This window comes from Panthera pardus, unplaced genomic scaffold, assembly GCF_024362965.1.
Source record: "Panthera pardus isolate Hobbes unplaced genomic scaffold, ASM2436296v1 HiC_scaffold_11, whole genome shotgun sequence".
NCBI lineage: Eukaryota > Metazoa > Chordata > Mammalia > Carnivora > Felidae > Panthera > Panthera pardus.
Genome location: NW_026526666.1, coordinates 26,421,820 through 26,440,538, shown reverse-complemented (window position 1 = coordinate 26,440,538; position 18,719 = coordinate 26,421,820). Strand labels below are relative to the sequence as shown.

The following is an 18,719-nucleotide window of genomic DNA, read 5'->3' as shown; positions in this document are numbered from 1 at the left end:
ATTGATTCTACTCTTTACAAAGACCCCTTTAGCTGTGGGTTAGAGGAGGGAAAGGGGTAGGGGTTGGGGACCAGTGGAATTAAAGACAGAGGCTAAGGAGGTGGCTATTTGGGTGCAGATAATTGATAAGACCTGAGATAATTGATAAACTTGGGAAGAGAGGGGAGGTTAGACTGAGATATCTGTCAGGAAACTGAATGCAGGAGATGGGGATTGTGCCCTGCACTGGGCCAGTTCTTGACAGTAAGGGATGGCTCTGCTCTCAGCGAGCTTAATCTAATGAGAAAGTCAGATGAATAAACATTTGCCATATAAATTCTGAGTGCTACAATTCGTAAGTTTGGGATAATATGGAAGCACACAAGAGGGGAACCATCCTTACTCTTGGAGAGGCCAGAAAAATTAGGGCCACTGGAATAGGAAATATAGAAGAAGGAGAAGATTCTTCTATGAAGATAATGAACTTGGTTCAGGATGGGTTGAATTTGAGACACTGTATGACGTCCACGGCCTGGCCGGTAACTGATGTGCTTACTCATCTAGCACCTAGAGAGAGGTGAGGCTGGAGGTTCTTCTTTGAAGGTTATCAGCCTCTAGGAAGGACGCTAAGACCACAAAGGAAAAGGAGTCCAAAGACTGTAGAAACAACAAGAGGTAGGAGGAGAGCCAGAAGAAAGAACAATCACAGAGGTCAAGAGAGGAGACCATTTTAAGAAAAGAGGAATGGGCAGAGATTCACATGCCGTGCTCTAGGTTAGATTGCGGGAGTATGGGTGGCAGGTGGAGACTAGTCAGTGCCGATGCTTGTGTGTGAAGAGCATGAGGAGATGGCAATGAGTGGGCTGGGATGTGGGGGTGAAGGGTGATTTCTTTCTTTAGTAAGAAATTTATATGGAGGGAGGCCAAAACCAGCAGAGAAGAAGGCACAGAAGGTTGCTTTGAGGCATAACCACTGTCCTTTCCCTCATACTTACATCCCTTGCCTTTTGCAGTCTTCGAGCATTCTCTGAGTATCTTGCGTATTGTGGGGAGGAGGTGAGAGATAGAAGACAGTTCTCTGACCCTAGAGGACTTTCTTTGCATTTTCTCTTGTTCTCTGACAGAGACTGTGTCTCGTTCATGGTTGCAGCTGCAGGATCTAGCACAGGGGCCAACACATAATAGATGCCCACTGAGGATGTGAATATTTTTCTGTTTAATATAATAAAGTGTGAGTAGCTATCTTAAAGGAGCTGTTGGCTGACACGTCAGTAAAATATTAAGGTTTGCTTTAAGCCTTTCTCTTATTATTTTGAGTAATTTGCTCTAACCCCTTATTCTCCAGGCAGTTCTGCTCAGCTTGATTTTTGTCTTCAGAAAGAAAATAAAATTGACAGTCGAACTTTTCCAAGTCATTAATAAAGCCATCAACAACTCTCCATTCCTGCTGTTCCAACCACTATGGACTTTTGCCATCCTCATTTTCTTCTGGGTCCTCTGGGTGGCCGTGCTGCTGAGCCTGGGAACTGCAGGTAAGGGTAGAGGGTTCCATCGCCTTTGAGTTGTGCGTGGAAGATCCTGCCATTTTGGAACCATTGACCTGTTTTGTAGGGACCGAGCCTCCGGTGGAACTGGAGGTGTCTGATGACAGCAGTGATGGTGCCAGGGGCTCTGTCGTGGGGGGAGCAGGAAAATCCTTTTCCTTTTTTATACTGGCTTTAAAGAAGCTGAGTGTGTTTCTCGAGAGAGCAAATTCAGTAAGGACTAAAAGAGCTTTTGAAAAAACTACAACATGAACAAAAGCTTCTAGAAAGAGTATTAGCAGGGCACCCGGATGGCTCTGTCGGTTGAGCATCCGATTTTAGCTCAGGTCATGATCTCGCGGTTTGTGGGTTCGAGTCCCCCATCGGGCTCACTACTGTCAGCCTGTCAGTGCAGAGCCCGCTTTGGACCCTCTGTCCCTCTCTCTGTCTCTGCCTCTCCCCAGCTTACACTTTTCTCTCTCAAAAAAATAAACAGTAAAAAAAAAAAGTTTATGGAAACAATACTATCAAATGTCTCTGGATTTAAATTTCGTCCAAGGTAATCTGCCAACTCCTGTCAATTCGGGCAATCAAGAAGGGCCCAGGAAAGGCCGTGTTAAGAGTCTGGCGTGCTCAGCGGAGCCAGCGTAAGTTTAAAACAAGTGCAGATGGACGTTCACATTGCTTAGGTCCTGAGAAGACAATACTGAATCCTCCACCTTCCTGTTATATCTGTACGATGGTTTTCCACCACGGGCATTCCTCAGAGTCAGCTAAGGTGCTTTATTAAAATACAGTTGCCTGGGCCCTGTCCTCAGAGATGCTGATTTATTTGGTTTGAGGTAGGGCAAACTATATATTTTTGAAGCCCCATAACAGAGCAAAGAAAGGCTGTGTAAAGTACTGTCTGAAATGAGGTAAGGAGCTTTGTCAGAATATATATCACCCCCCTCATGGAGAAAGTCTTGCTGTGGGGGAAAAGAAGTCACCAGAAGGAAACGATGGGCTTAGTCAAGCAGTAGGTCTGTGTTCTGGCTCAAGCTCCGCATCTCACTGTGGGCTAGTAACAAACAGTGTGAGGACACGCAGCTAGGCTCCCAGGCACGTGTCGAGCGGCCCTGTTCTAGATCGTCTCTGACTCCCATGTTTGATTTGGATAAGGCCCACATCCACACTACGATGGGAGTACGAAAGAGTAAGTTGCTTTCTGGGACTGTCACCAGACAGATAAGAGCCACAGCAGATGTCAAATCAATAAGGCTAATGTAACTCCTTACCGTTTTATCAAGTTTATTTGGTCCCCTGTCAGCTCTGGTCAACTATGTGAGAACTGCTGTGTCGTAGATTCTTAGGAAATTGGGGTCTCCTCTCCGTCCTCTGGAGTAGAAGGCTCATTGGAGATGGCTTTGAGATTGTCAGCAGGCTCCCTGGGAGACACAGCCCACACTTCCAGCCTCAGACGCGCTTGGGAGCAATCTCTTCTGTTGCTCTCTAGAAGCTTTCTGAAGACCTGCAGTGAACTCAGAATAATTATCCATGAAGAACCCTTGGTTAACCAGATACATGACTGTAATCAATCAGGATGAGTTTGGGAGTAACAAAAGACTAAAAAAAGCAGTGAATTAAATAAGATATAAGGTAATTTCTCTCTCACATAAATGAAGTTCGCAAGGAGGAGGCACCGTGCTAGCATGGTCCTGTAGAGGTCAAGGACCTGGGCACTGTCCTTCTTCCATTTCACTTCAGCACCTTGTGGCTGACATCCTCTACCACTGGCTTCCATCTAGTAGCTGAAGCAGACACTTAGGCTCCAACCATGTCATTCCAGCCCTTAGGAAGGTGGCGGAGAGGAAGGTGAACATGCCCTCTGCCCCCGCCCCCCAATTCCCCAAGTCAGGCCCTCACTTCCACCCCCTTGGCCACATCCTAGTTACCGGGCAACACCTACCTGCAGGGGAGGGACGGGAGATGCGGTGTCATTGGGGGCAGCCATGCACAGTGCAAAAATTAGAAGTTCTGTTGCCAAGGAAGAGGGAAGAACAGATGTTGTGGGGCAATTGGAAGTCTCAGCTGAGGGCAACACTGAACAATTCCAGTTTGCCCACATGAGGTCGTCTCAGTCCTGGTCAGAAAGGCGGGCAGTGGCCTTGATACGTGCAGAAAACAAGCATTTGTTGGAAAGGGCCCAAATTCCTGGCTCGGGATTAAGACCTTTCTTATGTCCTCTGTGTTAAGCAGTGCAGTCCCCCTTTGTCGTACGCGCTGTTCTGCTCCAGTTATGGGTAAGGGAATTGAGGAAGGTCACACAGCTAGGAAGTGCGAGGCTCTCTCTGGCTCCAGAGCCCTAGGAAGGGACCCGTGCTCTCTCCACCATCTCACATTTCCCATGGCTGCTGGGACACAGAATGGGCCTCCGCAGTTTTCTGTCAAGTCAAAGCAGTATCGTGACCACAGCAGCTGGCTGGCGGATGTGGCCTGTGCCCATAATGGTGTGTTTGGGGTCTGTGGTTACAGGACAACATGGCAGGGCCAGAGGTCAAAGCCAATTTGGGCTGGGAGGGAAGGGTGACAGGGGGTGGCACACTGGGTGTTGGACTGTAGTACGTGAACCCCTGCCCTAAAGAATCACCAGAGAAAGGGTGAGGTCGTGGGAAATATGGCTCATGACCAGGGAAGGAACTTCGTTCCTCCTCCAGCCTCTAGGGCACAGCCGCCCACCCCACTGTTCCTTGTCGGCTGTGAGCGTGGCTGAAGGAAATTGTCCCCATGTTATCCCATAGTACTTTGAGGTGGGGCACATTCATTTGTTCTTGCTTTGATTCGTAAGGGTTAGGGGAGCGTCTCGGGGCCGAGGCCCTGGGCAAGGCCCTAGGGAGGAATGGTGGTCTTTCCTCACAGCACTTAGAGTTGAGTAGGACACAGTGACAATTAGACATGCGCTCATGGTGAAAATCGATGAATGTCACACTAGGAGAAATTTGGGGAAGCTCCAAGAGCGGCGGAACGGGGCTCTAACCCACTTTGGGAGCCAGGGAGGGCTTCTCAGAGGATGGGCTAGAAATTGCCAGATCAGAAAATGCAGAAAGAAGCCAGAGGGGATTCGACAGGGGTCACAGGCAAGCACCAGGAGAGGACAAGGAGAGAGCCAGTCCTGGGATTGAGGTGCAGCTGGAAGGAACAAGCCCAGGGCTGCCTTGGGAGTGAGCTGCCAGCGTGGTGCCCCTTCAGCTCCCCGTTAGGCCCAAGTTGGGCCCAGGACTTAGGGGGCATGAAGTAGCCTCTGCCCCAGGACTGAGAACAGGAGAGGCAGGGAGCCAGGAAGGTGATTCCGTGGGGCCAAAGGGAGCACCTCAGAGGCCATGTGCTGAAGTGCAGCCATTCCCTGTCAGCGGAAGGAGGAAACCAGGCAAGAGGGTGAGGAGCAGAAGGGCAGGAAAAGCTGGGTCCCCGGGGCCTGACCTAGGCCGGTGAGCTAACTGATCTTCCCTTTACAGGAGAGAAGGGATCACACAGAGCTGTAGCCTTCCCTCCACCCTGGGCTCGGGCATCATAAAAAAAAAAAAACAAAAAACACAAACAGACTGCTGTCCCCTCAGGCCACCTGACTCTCCACTCACCTGTGGGCTGAACCAGGTGCACAGAACTCCTTTGTTCTCAAAGGCCTTTTCACTCGGTGCCAAGCCACCACTCTGGGTGTGGGCGGGTCATTTCTTTGCCTCATGTCATTTTGACCTCTGGGAGATGCCCCGGCCACGCTTGTGGGAGGCTGGGGGCTGCCCTCAGAGCTTGTGAAAAGAAGCCAAGTGATGTGGGTGGTCAGAGATGGCTACGCAGCGCCTGACGGTTTCACTTCACGTCCCCTCAGGCAGTTACAGGATCCTCCAGTTCTTCAGTGCTGTGGCAGTGTCCACAGTGGGTAATGTCGTGTCAGATGGTTGAAGAAACTAATATTTTAATGTGTAGAAAAGAAAAAAAATACAGAAAGAGTGAACTTGGGGTTTTTTTGTCCAGATGAGCAATTTCTCCAGTGACTATAAATCAGCCTCTGAGCTAGTTGACAAATTCTGGCTTGTTTGGGGATTGTTTCAGCAGAGCACATCACGGCCCTCCAGCAATGACATTTATTAGCCCATCGGGACTTGTCTGCTACCGACAATGTGACAACGACTGCTAAAATCCAGTGGAAGAAAGTGAAAACTGTAATAACCTTGGGAACCCAGCAGGTGCAGGTGGCAGGTTGGAAGGAGCCCACGTGGTCTCATTATGCGCCATTGTCATTAAGGTGGTCTGGAAGCCCCAGGGTCAACCGTGGAAGAGGCCCATCTTGGGCCCGCACTTTCTCCCCCTACGTGCTGCAGTTAGGTGATCACAGGGATGGATTTGGCATGCTTGGGACAGGCAGAGGGCCGTGCTTGGAAAGGAGGTAGTAGGGTTGGACAAAGGGTGTCCCATCAAGGGACCCAGGATCTAGCTGGCTCTGGGCTTCCTTGGGCGTTAATCCTCTGTGCTTCCCTTTCCCCAGTTTTGCAATAGAAAAATGATGCTTTCCCCGGATGCTTTACAGGGATGTGAGGAGGCCGAGATGGGGCCAGAACTTTGCTTTGCAAATAAAGGACCATATATGTTCCTTATATTGGGAATTACTGTTAACTAAAGAGTACCTGGAACTAGCTTCAGCCTTACTCTCTGCTCTGCCTGGCATATTTGAGAGCACAGTTTAAAAGACAGTTGTCTTCTTTTTTAAGTGATGAGAGATCTAGAAAATGATTGACATTAGTTCACAAAAACCTCCTAGCAGCCCCCACCTGTCCTAGGAACAGGTGGAGGGAACTTGCACAAGAGAGATTTGAAGCAGCTCCTGATTTTTGGAAGTTTATAGCCCCTTTGGGAAAGTGCAAAGGAAAACAGTCTCCATGAACATCTTCGTGCCTTTGCCTCTGCTGTGACCTTCATCTGGAAACATCTCCTCTTCCCAACTTGCCCCTTTCTACCCGAAACGGCTTAGACAGCTAGTCATTCTCCAAGAATTGTTTTGAGCATTATATTTCTTAGAAAATCTATGAATTCCCCAGGCATACTTAATTGTGCTTCTTCATTTTCCTTGCATTTTTTAATATTCTTCATTCTTTCAGCAGATATTCATTGCAAGCGTACTGTTGCAGGCCTGGGAACTGGAGGTACAGCCGTGAATGAGGCAGAGGCGCTAGTGAGTGGGGAAAGAGGGAATAAATAAGTAAATATATGTAGACGGTGAGAAGTCCTATGAAGAACAATAACGCAAGTTAATGACTTGTTACCACCCAACTAGGGAATGGACATCCTGAGGGCAGGGGCCATGTCTTTTTCTTTCTGTGTCTCTTTATTCAGCGTACAGCCCCTAAATGAGTTCAGTAAATGTGTCCTGAATCAGTGAGTGGATTTGCATCAGTGCTGTGTGAAATGAGATATAGACATAGGCTCTACATCGAGATTTTCTTCTCTTTCCCCCTAATCTTCATGCTGTCAGAATAGAAGCTGAGCCAGTGGGAGACACGGGCAGGAGGGATGTCACTAGGACGCTTGGGCCAATTTGCTGGAAGAGGCCAGTACATAGAATGTACTAGAAAGTCGAACCCTTCCAAGTTGGACCCGCTTCCTTTGGGAAATTATCCCAACCATCTGGACTGCCGTCCTTGAGAAATTGCCATGTATATGATCATGAATGTCACCTTAGTCTTTCAAAATGCTTTAAAGCTTGCTTATAGTTTCTAGATTTATGGTTAGCTTCATGATGAATTTCCTCCAGGTTATATGAATGATGTCCAGAAAATTGTCTCAGATCTCTATAGTAGGATATATTAGGGATACATAGGATACATTGAGATATACATATGCTATGCTGAGGAAGTTTGATTCAGTTGTTCGTTCAATAAATATTTATTGAATATTTACTGTATCAGACCCTGTTGTAGAAGCTAAAGGTACAGCTTTCCTTCTAGTTTTGTAGCTAGAGGAGGATAGGGGGACAGGCATTAAATAAAATATGTAAGTGAATTCACAATACATTAAAAGTTGATAAGTGGTATGGGGAAAATTAAAGCAGAGGGGAAGAATGAGAAATGCTTAAGGGGAGGTGCAATTTTAAAAAACATTTTTTTTAATCTTTATTTTTGAGAGAGAGAGACAGAGTGCGAGCAGGGGGGGAGCAGAGAGAGAGGGAGACATGGAATCCGAAGCAGGCTCTAGGCCCTGAGCTGTTAGCACAGAGCCCAATGCGGGGCTCGAACTCACGAACCATGAGATCATGACCTGAGCTGAAGTCGGATGCTCAAGTGGCTGAGCCACCCAGGTGCCCCAAGGGGCAGTGAAATTTTGAATGTGGTGAGTGGGGGAGGGCCTCATTGAGAAGGGGATATGTGAACAATGATTTGAAGGCGGTAGGGGCAGAGCCATGAGGCGGTATAAGGGAAGGGACCGTGTTCTTGGCAAAGGGAACAGCAAGAGGCATGGGTACTGGGGGCACAGCAGGCAGTCCTCTTCCACTGGAGTGGAGTCAGAAGGGGGTCAGAGAGGGCATGGAGTCAAATCCTCTGGGCTTGTAACCTTTATAGGAGCTCTGGTTCCAATCTGAGATGGGAAGCCATTACAGTTTTAAGTAGAATATTTACATGATCTGACTGACGTTTTACAGGCAGCCGTCTAGGGAGGAGCATAATGGCCGTGGTTTGACGTATTGGATTCTGTGTCTATTCTGAAGGATTTCCCAATTTATTTGTGGAGGGATGTGAAGGAAAGAGATTTAAAGATGACAGTGAGCAGCTGGAGGATGGGACTGCCATCAGCTGAGATGGGGCAAGACTCTGAGTGGAGCATTTCAGGGGAGATCATATTGGTTTTGATTGTGTTAACTGAGATGTCTCTTCGGCAGCCAGATGGAGATGTCAAGTGGGCAGTTAGCTGGTTGAGTCTGAAGTTTCTGGAGAGGTCCCAGTTAGAGATCTCGCTTGGAAATTTGGGAGCATATAAATGGTATTTAAAACTATGAGAATAGAATGAGTGCAGAGAGAGAAGAGTGGAAATTTAAGGACTATACTCTGGGAATCTTCAGTGGTTGAGAGGTCCTGGAGCTGAGGAGGAATACAGAAATGAGGCTGGCTGGGGCTTCAGGGATATGTGAGTGGCGTCCAGGGTGTCAAATGCTGCTACCAAGTGGGATAAGACCCAAAGACTATCCACTGAATCTAGCAGCGTAGAGGTGAAACAAAACCGCTTGAGGGAAGTGAGAGGGAGTGGATCATGATTGCAGTGGGTTTAAGAGAAAGAGGGAGAAAAGAATTGAAAAGAGTAAGTAGAGGCAGTCTTGAGGAATTGGGCCGTAAAGAGGAGCAGAGGAGTGCCTGGCTGGCTCAGTCAGAAGAGCACGTGACTTGTGATCTCAGGGTTGTGAGTTTGAGCCCCACATTGGGTGTAGAGATTATTTTAAAATAAATAAATAACTAAACTATTTTTAAAAAATTAAGAGGAATAGACAGATGGCAAGGAAGCTGGAGGAGAGTCAAGAGTAGGTTTTGTTAAAGACGAGAAGTGGTTAAAAATGATTCGGTTGAGAGGAATACTTGGATGAAAGAAAAAAGAGGGGAATATTGCTGAATAGCTATCATCAGTAGGTGAGAAGGGAGATCCAGAGGAGGGGTTAGCCTTAGGGTCACTGACAATTTATCATATTAAGTAGGGGTCAGGTAATGGGCTCATGCTGATGGCAGGTAGATGTCAAGGGTGGGTACTGGCAGAGGTTTTCTGATTGCTTCAATTTTCTCAGAGAAACCAGAGGTGAGATCATTGAGAGAGCGTGACAATGGGGGGGAAAAACCCTTAGAGGTTGAAGGAGAAATTAGGAACAGTCCAGAAGGAGAGATGAATAGACCAATAAACCAGCATGTGAGTTCCTGAGAGTCACTCAGATGGTATCTTCTTTCTGATTTCTTGTTTGCTTCTTTCACATCCCCCACCTTAGTTGCTGATGTCTAGCATAATTCCAACGTATAGTAGATACTTAATAAATATACGTTAAGTCCAGAACTGGAATTCTGTCTACCTGTATTTCAGTTACAGCTAACCTGTCTTGAACTCATTTGTTCAAGTGTCTTACCCATTTAATCCTCAGAGTAGCTGCATGCATGGCGCTCGGAGCCACAAGACTGGACAGGGTCACCAAGGACATGAGGAGTAGGTGTAAATGTCTTCAGATTGCACGTGATGAGACAGATGTTACAAGGTCCCCTCTGCCTGAGCCTGGTCAGTCATTAGGGGATGGTGCGGAGATAGATATAAATCTCAGCCTGTGTGACTCAAGCCTAAGCCTATAACCACTGCCTCAGGGTTCATCTTGTCCACCCTTTTTATCTTTACAATGAGGGAACAGGGGCCCAGGTTGCTTATCACAAGTGTCACAGCCGAGACTGGAACCAAGTCCTCTCCCATTTCAGTACCCTTTGCACCTTTATTCTTGAGATCCACAATATCTTGGGATCTGTCTGAAGTCCAGTGCCCATTAGCCCGTGTTAGCTACACGTTGTAGTGACTATGTTGTTAACAGTCCTTATCGACAAAGCAGCTCCTCCTTTGATGAGGGGCTCTTGCCTGCACTGACACTGTCATCCAGGAGAGGGCAGTCTTGTGCGCATAAACACGCCTGCCCCACCCACAGGCTGTAACCACTAGTTGCTAGGCTTTCACCCTGGAGCCACAGCACCTCATTCTTCAGAAACTGTTTGCCTGAAACTGTGCTTCTTGAGTAACAGGTTTATCCCCCAGGTGGCATTTGGCAGTGTCTGGAGACATTTCGGGTTGTTGTAACTAGAGGAGCGGAGGGAGGTTGCTCCTGGCACGTAGTGGGTAGAGGCCAGGGATAATGCTAAATATCCTACAGTGCACAGGCAGCCCACCCCCTCCCCCCACCCCCAACAAAGGATTATCTGGTCTGAAATGTCAGTTGGCATGTTGAGAAGTTGAGAAACCCTGCCCTAAAGGAAAATCTGTAAACAGCCTGGTATAAATGAACCAGAGGAACAAACAGAAGATGGTTTAGAAAAAGATATTCAAAGACAGCAGTGACCAGAATTTCTAGATCCTGCTTCTTTGGTGACTGCCATGGATTTGAAGGCTTATGTGAACCTTGACTTACTTTAGCCACTCACTCTTGCCCCTCAGTGTGCCGAGCTGGAATATGTATGACTGTGCTCTTGATGGCACAAGGCAGCCAAGAAGAGACTGTCCCCCATTAGCCTCCCGGGCCTCTGTATTTACCTTTCATCTGTCAAAGAAAGCATCCCTCCTATTCTATGGAAATGTTCACCCCCAAACCACGGGACACGCTGTCAGCATGTTCTTGTGAAACCGCAGTCTATCCCCAGGAAATACAGTGTGCTTGTTGGCTGGCCTTGCTCACTTCTGATATTCTTTGGAGCGATTCTCCAAGTCTCCATCGACCTGACCTACCTAAGCCCGTGTGTTAGTGGTGAGGGGTTGCTTCCTTTAGCGTTGGGAATGCTTTCCTGAGGCACACTTATTTTGGAAAAGCATAAACACTTATCAGTGCTGTACCTGAAACAGAAATTGCCTCTAAGGCAGAAAGAGCCCAGCGCTCAATCAAATATTAACTTCTCTGTAAATCAAGCTGCCCCACTGTTTTTTCACAATGTGACTCGTGTTCAGCAGAACACAGAGCCTAAGGAACTAAGGCCAGCCTTCATCTGTGGAATCACATTGCGCTACAGCATGGTTATCTTCTCCCACTTCCTTTGCAGAGACCCTATTGTGAATGTCTACAGACACGTGAATTATGAACCTAAAATCGATTTATACCTAAGAAGGAAAATCTGAAACTATCTTTAAATGTTGTCCAAGTTGTTGGTTTTGCCAAAGACTGAAGTGCCTATCTCTTACTTAACAGTAGTTTATTTTAAATACATAATGGAGAGCATCTAGCAATCAAGCATAGCCACTGAGCTGGGATTTGGATTTACTAAATCCAAACTGAACTGAATTGAATTGCAGGGCTAATTCCAGGGTATAATTCAGGGGCTTCTTTAGGTGAGGGCAAATAAAGCAGGGTATAGCCATGGGAATGGCAGGGCATTGTTGGGGTTACCATGCTGGTCTTGATTTAATACAGTATTGAGTTCCTGAAATTTAATAAAATCATGACCGCTCACAAAATGAAACTTCCATGGACCAGGCCCTATCTTCAGCATTTACCATGTAATCTCATTTAAACTACCAACAGGAAGTTTAGTCTCCCAAAGGAGACTAAATAGCTTGCCCCAGTCTAACCAGGAAAGGATAAAGGCAAGATATGAACCTAGAAGTTTAACACGGAAACCCAATAGATATTTTATTATTTTTTTAATCTTTATTTATTTTTGAGAGAAAGAGACTGCGAGCGGGGGAGGAACAGAGAGAGAGGGAGACACAGAATTCACAGCAGGCTCCAGGCTCTGAGCTGTCAACATAGAGCCTGACGCAAGACTCGAACTCATGAACTGTGAGGTCATGACCTGAGCCAAAGTCAGACACTTAACTGACTGAGCCACCCAGGCGCCCCTCCAATAGATACTATAAGTGTGTTAGAAGAGTTAGTCCTTGAAATGAAACCTGAAGTGAATCCCTTGGAAAAATGAAGACCTTGTCTCTTTTAGGAACTCTATGTTTTTGGTGGAGCAGGGGTCTAGAATATAGTCCTAATGGCTTTGTATGATTTCACCAATTTAACAAGCTTTATTTGTGTCACAAAGTGGTGTGGTAGAAAAACCATGGGTTTTAGAGTCGAATGTGTCTGGGCTTATGTGCTCCTTCCACTAATCATGAGCAGTGAGACTTTCTGAAAGTTTCTTGATTCTTCCAGACCTCAGTTTTCGTATCTACAAAGTGAGATGACCATTGCGTACGGGTCAAATGTCTCACAAATCGCCCACCCCTCAGTCATTATAAATATCGTTATGAATATTATTCCTAAGTTAAAAGTGTGTTCTCATTTTTTAGTTTGTGCTGTGAAGACCTTCAATTATGGCGGATGCTTCAAATTTGACTTTGGCATCTGTGTTTCACATAACGCCAACAGCCAGCCATGAGGAAGTGTGGCCTGTTGAATCATCTTCCGTGCTTAGGAAAACATTGGTGTAAAGCATGTTTGTGTTTTAAACTTTAGGAGCTGCACAGGTTATTGAAGGTGGCCAAGTGGAATATAAGCCTATTTTAGGCATTCGGTATATGTGGTGGTACCATTTGATTGGCCTCATCTGGACTAGCGAATTCATCCTTGCGTGCCAGCAAATGACTGTAGCCGGCGCACTTGTTACTTGCTATTTCAACAGGTAGGTCTAGCGTGTGGCTCCTATTGATTTGTCTATGTGCTTCATGTTGGGTGTCACAAAAGATATTTTGGAGTCTTAAAAGCAGTTGGCAGAAAACTAAGGTAAAAATTGGAGCACGATGCTCATTTGGTAGTGAAAAGAAATAGTATACCTTAAATTTGTCACATTTCCAAGCTCTCTTGCCTTGAGCTAGAAAATTCAGAAGGAAGCAAAGCAGGGGGCATAACCAAACTACTTAGAATTGAAAGACAGCTGAAAGGAAAGGTTGACTTCGGTAAATATTCATTCTCATTGTCTTTAAACTTAAAAAAAATTACCGGTCTATTTGGAACACATGTCAGTAAGTTCTGCAAACATTATTTTATCCTATGTAAGTGAGAATGTCGTCTTGGAAAACTGTTTTAATGTTTATTTATTTTTGAGAGAAAGAGAGGGCGCATGTGCAGGGCAGGGGCAAAGAGAGAAGGAGACAGAGAATCCAAAGTGGACTCTGCGCTGACAGAAGAAAGCCCAGCACGGGACTCAAACCGGGGTCAGGGAACCCCAGAAAATAATTTTTAATCCTAAGGAAATTGTATACAACTCCAAAATACAGTTCGTGTTCATATAGTTAAATACTAGTGAGTTAATGACTTCTTTGTTCACCGTGACACTTACTTAAATGTTTTCACCCCATTACCTCATCAAAATAACTGAGGACTCCCCACCCCCCCAAAAAAAACATTTTTTTTGTGTGTGACTCTCCATGGGGCAAAGATAAAACCACAGGCAAGTGGAGCAGGCCAGGACAATGACAGGGTTGGACTGAGAACAGGAAGTTTACTCCCAATAGGGCTGATCCTCCTCTAATCTTTCAGGCCAAATGAGCAGATAAGCATGAGTATTCATGGGGGTAAGAAAGTCAACCAGGGATGATTCATCCCAGTGAGCAATTACCTCCCGACAGTAAGGAACCCCGTGGGTTTTAATACAAGGGTGCTGTTTGGGAGTCTTCGTCCCTACAGACTCTGTGGGACGCACACAGGGGCTGTAGCCCTTGGCCTTGAGAACCTCTGTGCCCTGGGGGGTGGGTGGCATGTGCTGCTTGCTCCTGAGTATGGGAGCAAAGATTATTTTAACCACATTGGCCAGCAGGTAACTTACATCTGTCTGATAGCAGTGATTTTGTGTTATCTTAGAAGCACAAAGCCAAATCATTTTCAATGAGGGTTTTGCTTTACACTTCCAGTGAAGCATATATCTGTCTCCTAACCCCTCCTCCTCCTCCCACCCCCCTCCCCACCAAACCCGAAAGAATGAGAGAGGAGGCACGAACACACCAGGACAGTAGGAAATGACAGAGAAAGGAAACATCAACCAAATGACGAAAGCTGGAGAGAGGATGGATGGGTAGCAACTGAGCAGACTGCATAAACCTAAAAAGGCCTGTCTCTGGGGTGAGGAGGTGAAAATAAGATACTTGAGTCACAAAAATTCCAGTCAAAAAACTGGAATTCAAGTGTGAAATGTACTTCTGACGGTTAGCTACAGGTCTTCCTAAAGAGTAGTTAGGCTCCAGGGCCCTTCCCCCAAACCAGCAGAAGACAGGAGCTTTGTTCTCCGGAGAGGTAAAGCAGAAAGGGTCTGGACTTGGGGTATCTGGCACAGCTGAGGTTGGGGGCGAGGCTGTGTACTGAAAGAAGGGGGGATAAGTGGAAGGGGGGTCCTGGTGAAGAATAGTGAGGACCCCCTCCCCCCCACTGCCACCACCAACATGCATTCCATGGCTCAGCTCCTAGGATGTTGAGAGCAGGTTGATATCCTGCCCCCACCTCCACCCCCACCCCCACAAGAGATTAGAGGATTCTTTGGAGAAATTACCAACCCAAAGTAAGGACCTACAGATAACCTGGTTGGGGCAGGGGGAGGAGTCCCTCAGTGAAATGATTCCCTGACTGAACCAGACAGTGAAACTCACCAGGCAACTGTCACCCCTCATACAGAGCTTCCAATTCTCTCTTTAGGGCCTCAGTCTTAAATATGGATTGGTAGCCAGTGATTATTAAACATTCACAGAAAGCCTCTAGTGAACGAAAAAGTTTGAAATGAACCAAACAAACAGAGGGAATTAGGGAAAATGGAGACAGAGCAGGCAGCAGAAAAAAAAAAACTGCAAAAAAAAAAAAATGAACTATAGTATTCTCAGAACAAAGAAATAATGCATCCATAAAATAAGTACCCAAAAAAGGAATAAAATACCTCTTAGTAATTAAAAATATGATTGCAAAAGTGAAATTTTTCTATTCAAGGATTAAAATATAAAATTAAATAATTTTTCCAGAAGGTACGGCAAAAGGACAAAGCAAATGGAAAATAAAGGAAAATAAATAAAGTTAGAGGAAACATTTTGGAGACCCAATATCTGACTAATAAGAGTTCCAGAAATAGAGAACAAAGGAAAAAGAAGGGAGGAAATTATCAAAGAAAATTTCCCAGAGCTGGAGGACATGAGTAAAGGGGAAGATCCCAGAAGTTTCTAAAGGGAAGACTAGATCACAGGCAAAGGATCAAGAACTAGAATGGGGTCTGATGTTCAACAGTAACTCTGACCCAGGAATACAATGGAGCAAACAAGGAGAGATTATTTCCCAATCTAGAATTCTATGCCTATTCATACTGTCAGTCAAGGGTAAAAGAGAATAAAGTCATGTTCAGGACTGCAACATCCCAAAAGACTTCACTCCCCATATCCTTTTTTAGAAAGGGTGTTCTGCTCTGAAATGGACAAGTAAACCAGAGATGAAAACATGAGTTTCAGGAAATGGGCTCCAACACCATAAAAAAAGAACAGGGAAATCCCAGAAGGGTAGCTATGCAGCAGGTATAAAAAACATCTATGGGGTGACTGGGTAGCTCAGTCAGTTAAGCATCTGACTGGATTTTGGCTCAGGTCATGATCTCATCTTTATGAGATCGAGCCCTGCATCAGGCTCTGCACTGGGTGGAGAGCATGCTTGAGATTCTGTCTCTTTCTTCCCCTCCCCTCCCTTGCTTGCTTGCCTGCCCAGGAGCACTCTCTCAAAAACAAACAAACAAACAAACAAACAAACAAAAAAACCTAGTCCAAGGAGAAGCAGGAGAGCAGTGGACTCCAGGAGGCATGTCTCCAAGGAGGAAAAAAAGGGAAAAAAGAAACTAAGAGAATACCAGATGTATTCGAACATGCAGAGGAAAGATTTACACTTTGGTGAAGCATTCAGTAAAGCCAATGGGAAACCAGACAAAATAAAAAATGTGAAACAATTATTAACTTCAGGAAAACCCAAAAGTTGCATAGGAAAGGAATTATAATCAGAATACAGTATTTGGTTTATAAGTCAATAAAGATAAATATATAATTTTTTTAAAGAATATACTACTTAGATCAGTTGTGAATGTTACTTATATATGGATAATGTAAACACTAAATATTAACTAAAACATACTCAATGGTAAAAGATTGAAAGTTTTTTCTCTAAGATCATGAACAAAAGTGCCCAGTCTCACCACTCCTATTCAACATAGTACTGGAAGTCCTTGCCAGAGCAACAAAAAGAAATAAAAGATATTTAAATCAGAGAAAGAGGTAAAATTGTCTTTGTTTGCAGATGATATGGTCTTATATGGAGAAAAATTCTAAAAACTTCACTAAAAAACTGTTAGAAGTAATGATTGGATTCAGGAAAATTGCAAGATACAAAATCAACATTGCAGAAAACAGTTGTGTTTCAGTATTCTAACAACATATTGGAAAAACAAAACAATCTCATTCACAATAGCATTAAGAACAATAAGATACTTAGGAATAAGTTTATCAAGGAAGTAAACAATCTGTATCCTGAAAACCGTAAGATTTTGATGAAAGAAATTGAAGAATACACAAATAGACATTTCATGTTAAAATGTTCATACTGTCCAAAGCCATATATAGATTCAATGCATTTCCTATCAAAACTCCAATGTCATTTTTCACAGGAAAAAGAAAGCAATTCTAAAACGTGTGTGGTATTAAAAGATCCTGAATAGCCAAAGCAGTCATGAGAAAGAAGAACAAACCTGGAGGCATCACACTTCTTGATTTCAAATTACGCTTCAAAGCTATAGTAATCAAAACAGTGTGGCACTGGCATGAAACTGACACGTAGATCAGTGGAACAGAATCAAGAGCCCAGAAAGGGAAAAGGATAGTCTCTTTAATAGGTGTTGGGAAAACTAGTAACTATAGACGAATGAAATTACACCCCTATCTTATATCACAAAAAATTAATTTGAAATGGTTTAAAGACTTAAACATAGGAACTGAAACCATAAACCTCCTAAAGAAAACATAGGGACAAAGCTCCTTGACATTGGCCTTAGCAATGTTTTTTTGAATATGACACAAAAGCATAGCAACAAAAGTAAAAACTGCAAAAAAAAAAAGTGAGACTACATCAAACTAAAAAACTGCACAGTGAAAAAAAAAATAAAATGAAAAGGGAAAAAACATTTGCACATCAAATATTTCATGAGAAGTTACTATCCAAAATATATGAAGAACTCATATAATTCAATAATAACAACAACAACAAAATCCTATTAAAAACTGAACAAATGAACTGAATAGATATCTTTCCAAAGAAGACATATAAATGACAAACAAGTACATGAAAAGGTGTTCAGCATCACTAATCATCAGGGAAATGCAAATCCAAACCACAGGGAGATATCACCTCACACCTGTTAGAATGGCTGTCATCAAAAGGATAAGAGATAAGAGTGTTGGCAAGGATGTGGAGAAAGGGAGCCCTTGTGCACTGTTGGTGCGAATGTAAATTGGTACAGCCACTATGGAAAAACCAGTATGGAGTTTCCTCAGAAATTAAAAATAGAACTACCATATGATCCTGCAATCCCACTTCTGGGTATATATCCAAAGGAAATGAAAATAGGATCTCAAAGAGATATTTGCACTCCCGTGTTTATTGCAGTTTTATTCACAATGCCAAGCTATGGAAACAACCCAAATGTTAATCAACAGATGAATGGATAAAGATGTGGTGTATACACACAATGGAATTTTATTCAGTCATGAGAAAGAAGAGAATCTTGCCATTTGTGAAAATATTGGCTCTTGAGGGCATCATGCTAATAAGTGAAATAAGTCAGAGAAAGACAAATACTATATGATCTCGTTTATATGCAGAATCTTAAAAAGCGAAACGTAGAAACAAAGAAACAGAGTGGTGACTAACAGGTGTTGGTACAGCTGGGGGAAATGGGCAGATGTTGATAAAAGGGCATAAACTTCAAGTTAGGATGAATAAGTTCTAGGGATCTAATGTCCAGCGTGGTGATAATAGTTAATAAGACTGTATCATATACTTGAAAATTGCTAAGAGGAGCGCCTGGGTGGCTCAGTCAGTTAAGTGTCAGACTTTGGCTCAGGGCATGATCTCACCACTTGTGAGTTCGAGCCCTGCATCAGGCTTTGTGCTGATAGCGCAGAGAAAATTGCTAAGAGAGTAGAACTTAAATGTTTTTACCACAATAAAGAATGTAATTATACGACATAATGGGGGTGTTAGCTACTGCTGTGTTGGTACTCATGTTGCTGTGTGTAAGTATGAGGTCAAACACCGCACACCTTAAATTTGCACAATGTCATCTGTCAATTATATCTCAATAAAGCTGGGGAAAAAACCCTAAAAACTTCAATATAATTATATTGAGAAAGGGCGAATGGGAAGATGTTTAGGTTGTATAAGAGAAACAATCAACAAACATCTTTCAAAGTGAGAAGTCAGTAGACAATATAAGAGGCTGAAAAAATAAGACCTGGCAGGAAGAACGTAATTGAGAAGCATAA

The 18,719-nt window shown here is 44.3% G+C and overlaps 1 protein-coding gene across 5 annotated transcripts in view; it reads left to right on the top strand.

Annotated features, from left to right (window-relative positions):
* SLC44A3 (solute carrier family 44 member 3) overlaps positions 1-18,719 on the top strand; it is a 116,243-nt gene that overhangs the window by 46,608 nt on the left and 50,916 nt on the right. For all 5 annotated transcript variants that reach the window (XR_008418537.1, XR_008418532.1, XM_053892156.1 and 2 more), the window contains exons 9-10: positions 1,325-1,511; positions 12,688-12,853. Coding sequence is in view for 3 of the 5 variants with exons in the window: in XM_053892156.1 (XP_053748131.1) it covers positions 1,325-1,511; positions 12,688-12,853 (353 nt within the window). In the remaining 2 variants the exon portion in view is untranslated. The remainder of the gene's footprint in view (positions 1-1,324; positions 1,512-12,687; positions 12,854-18,719) is intronic.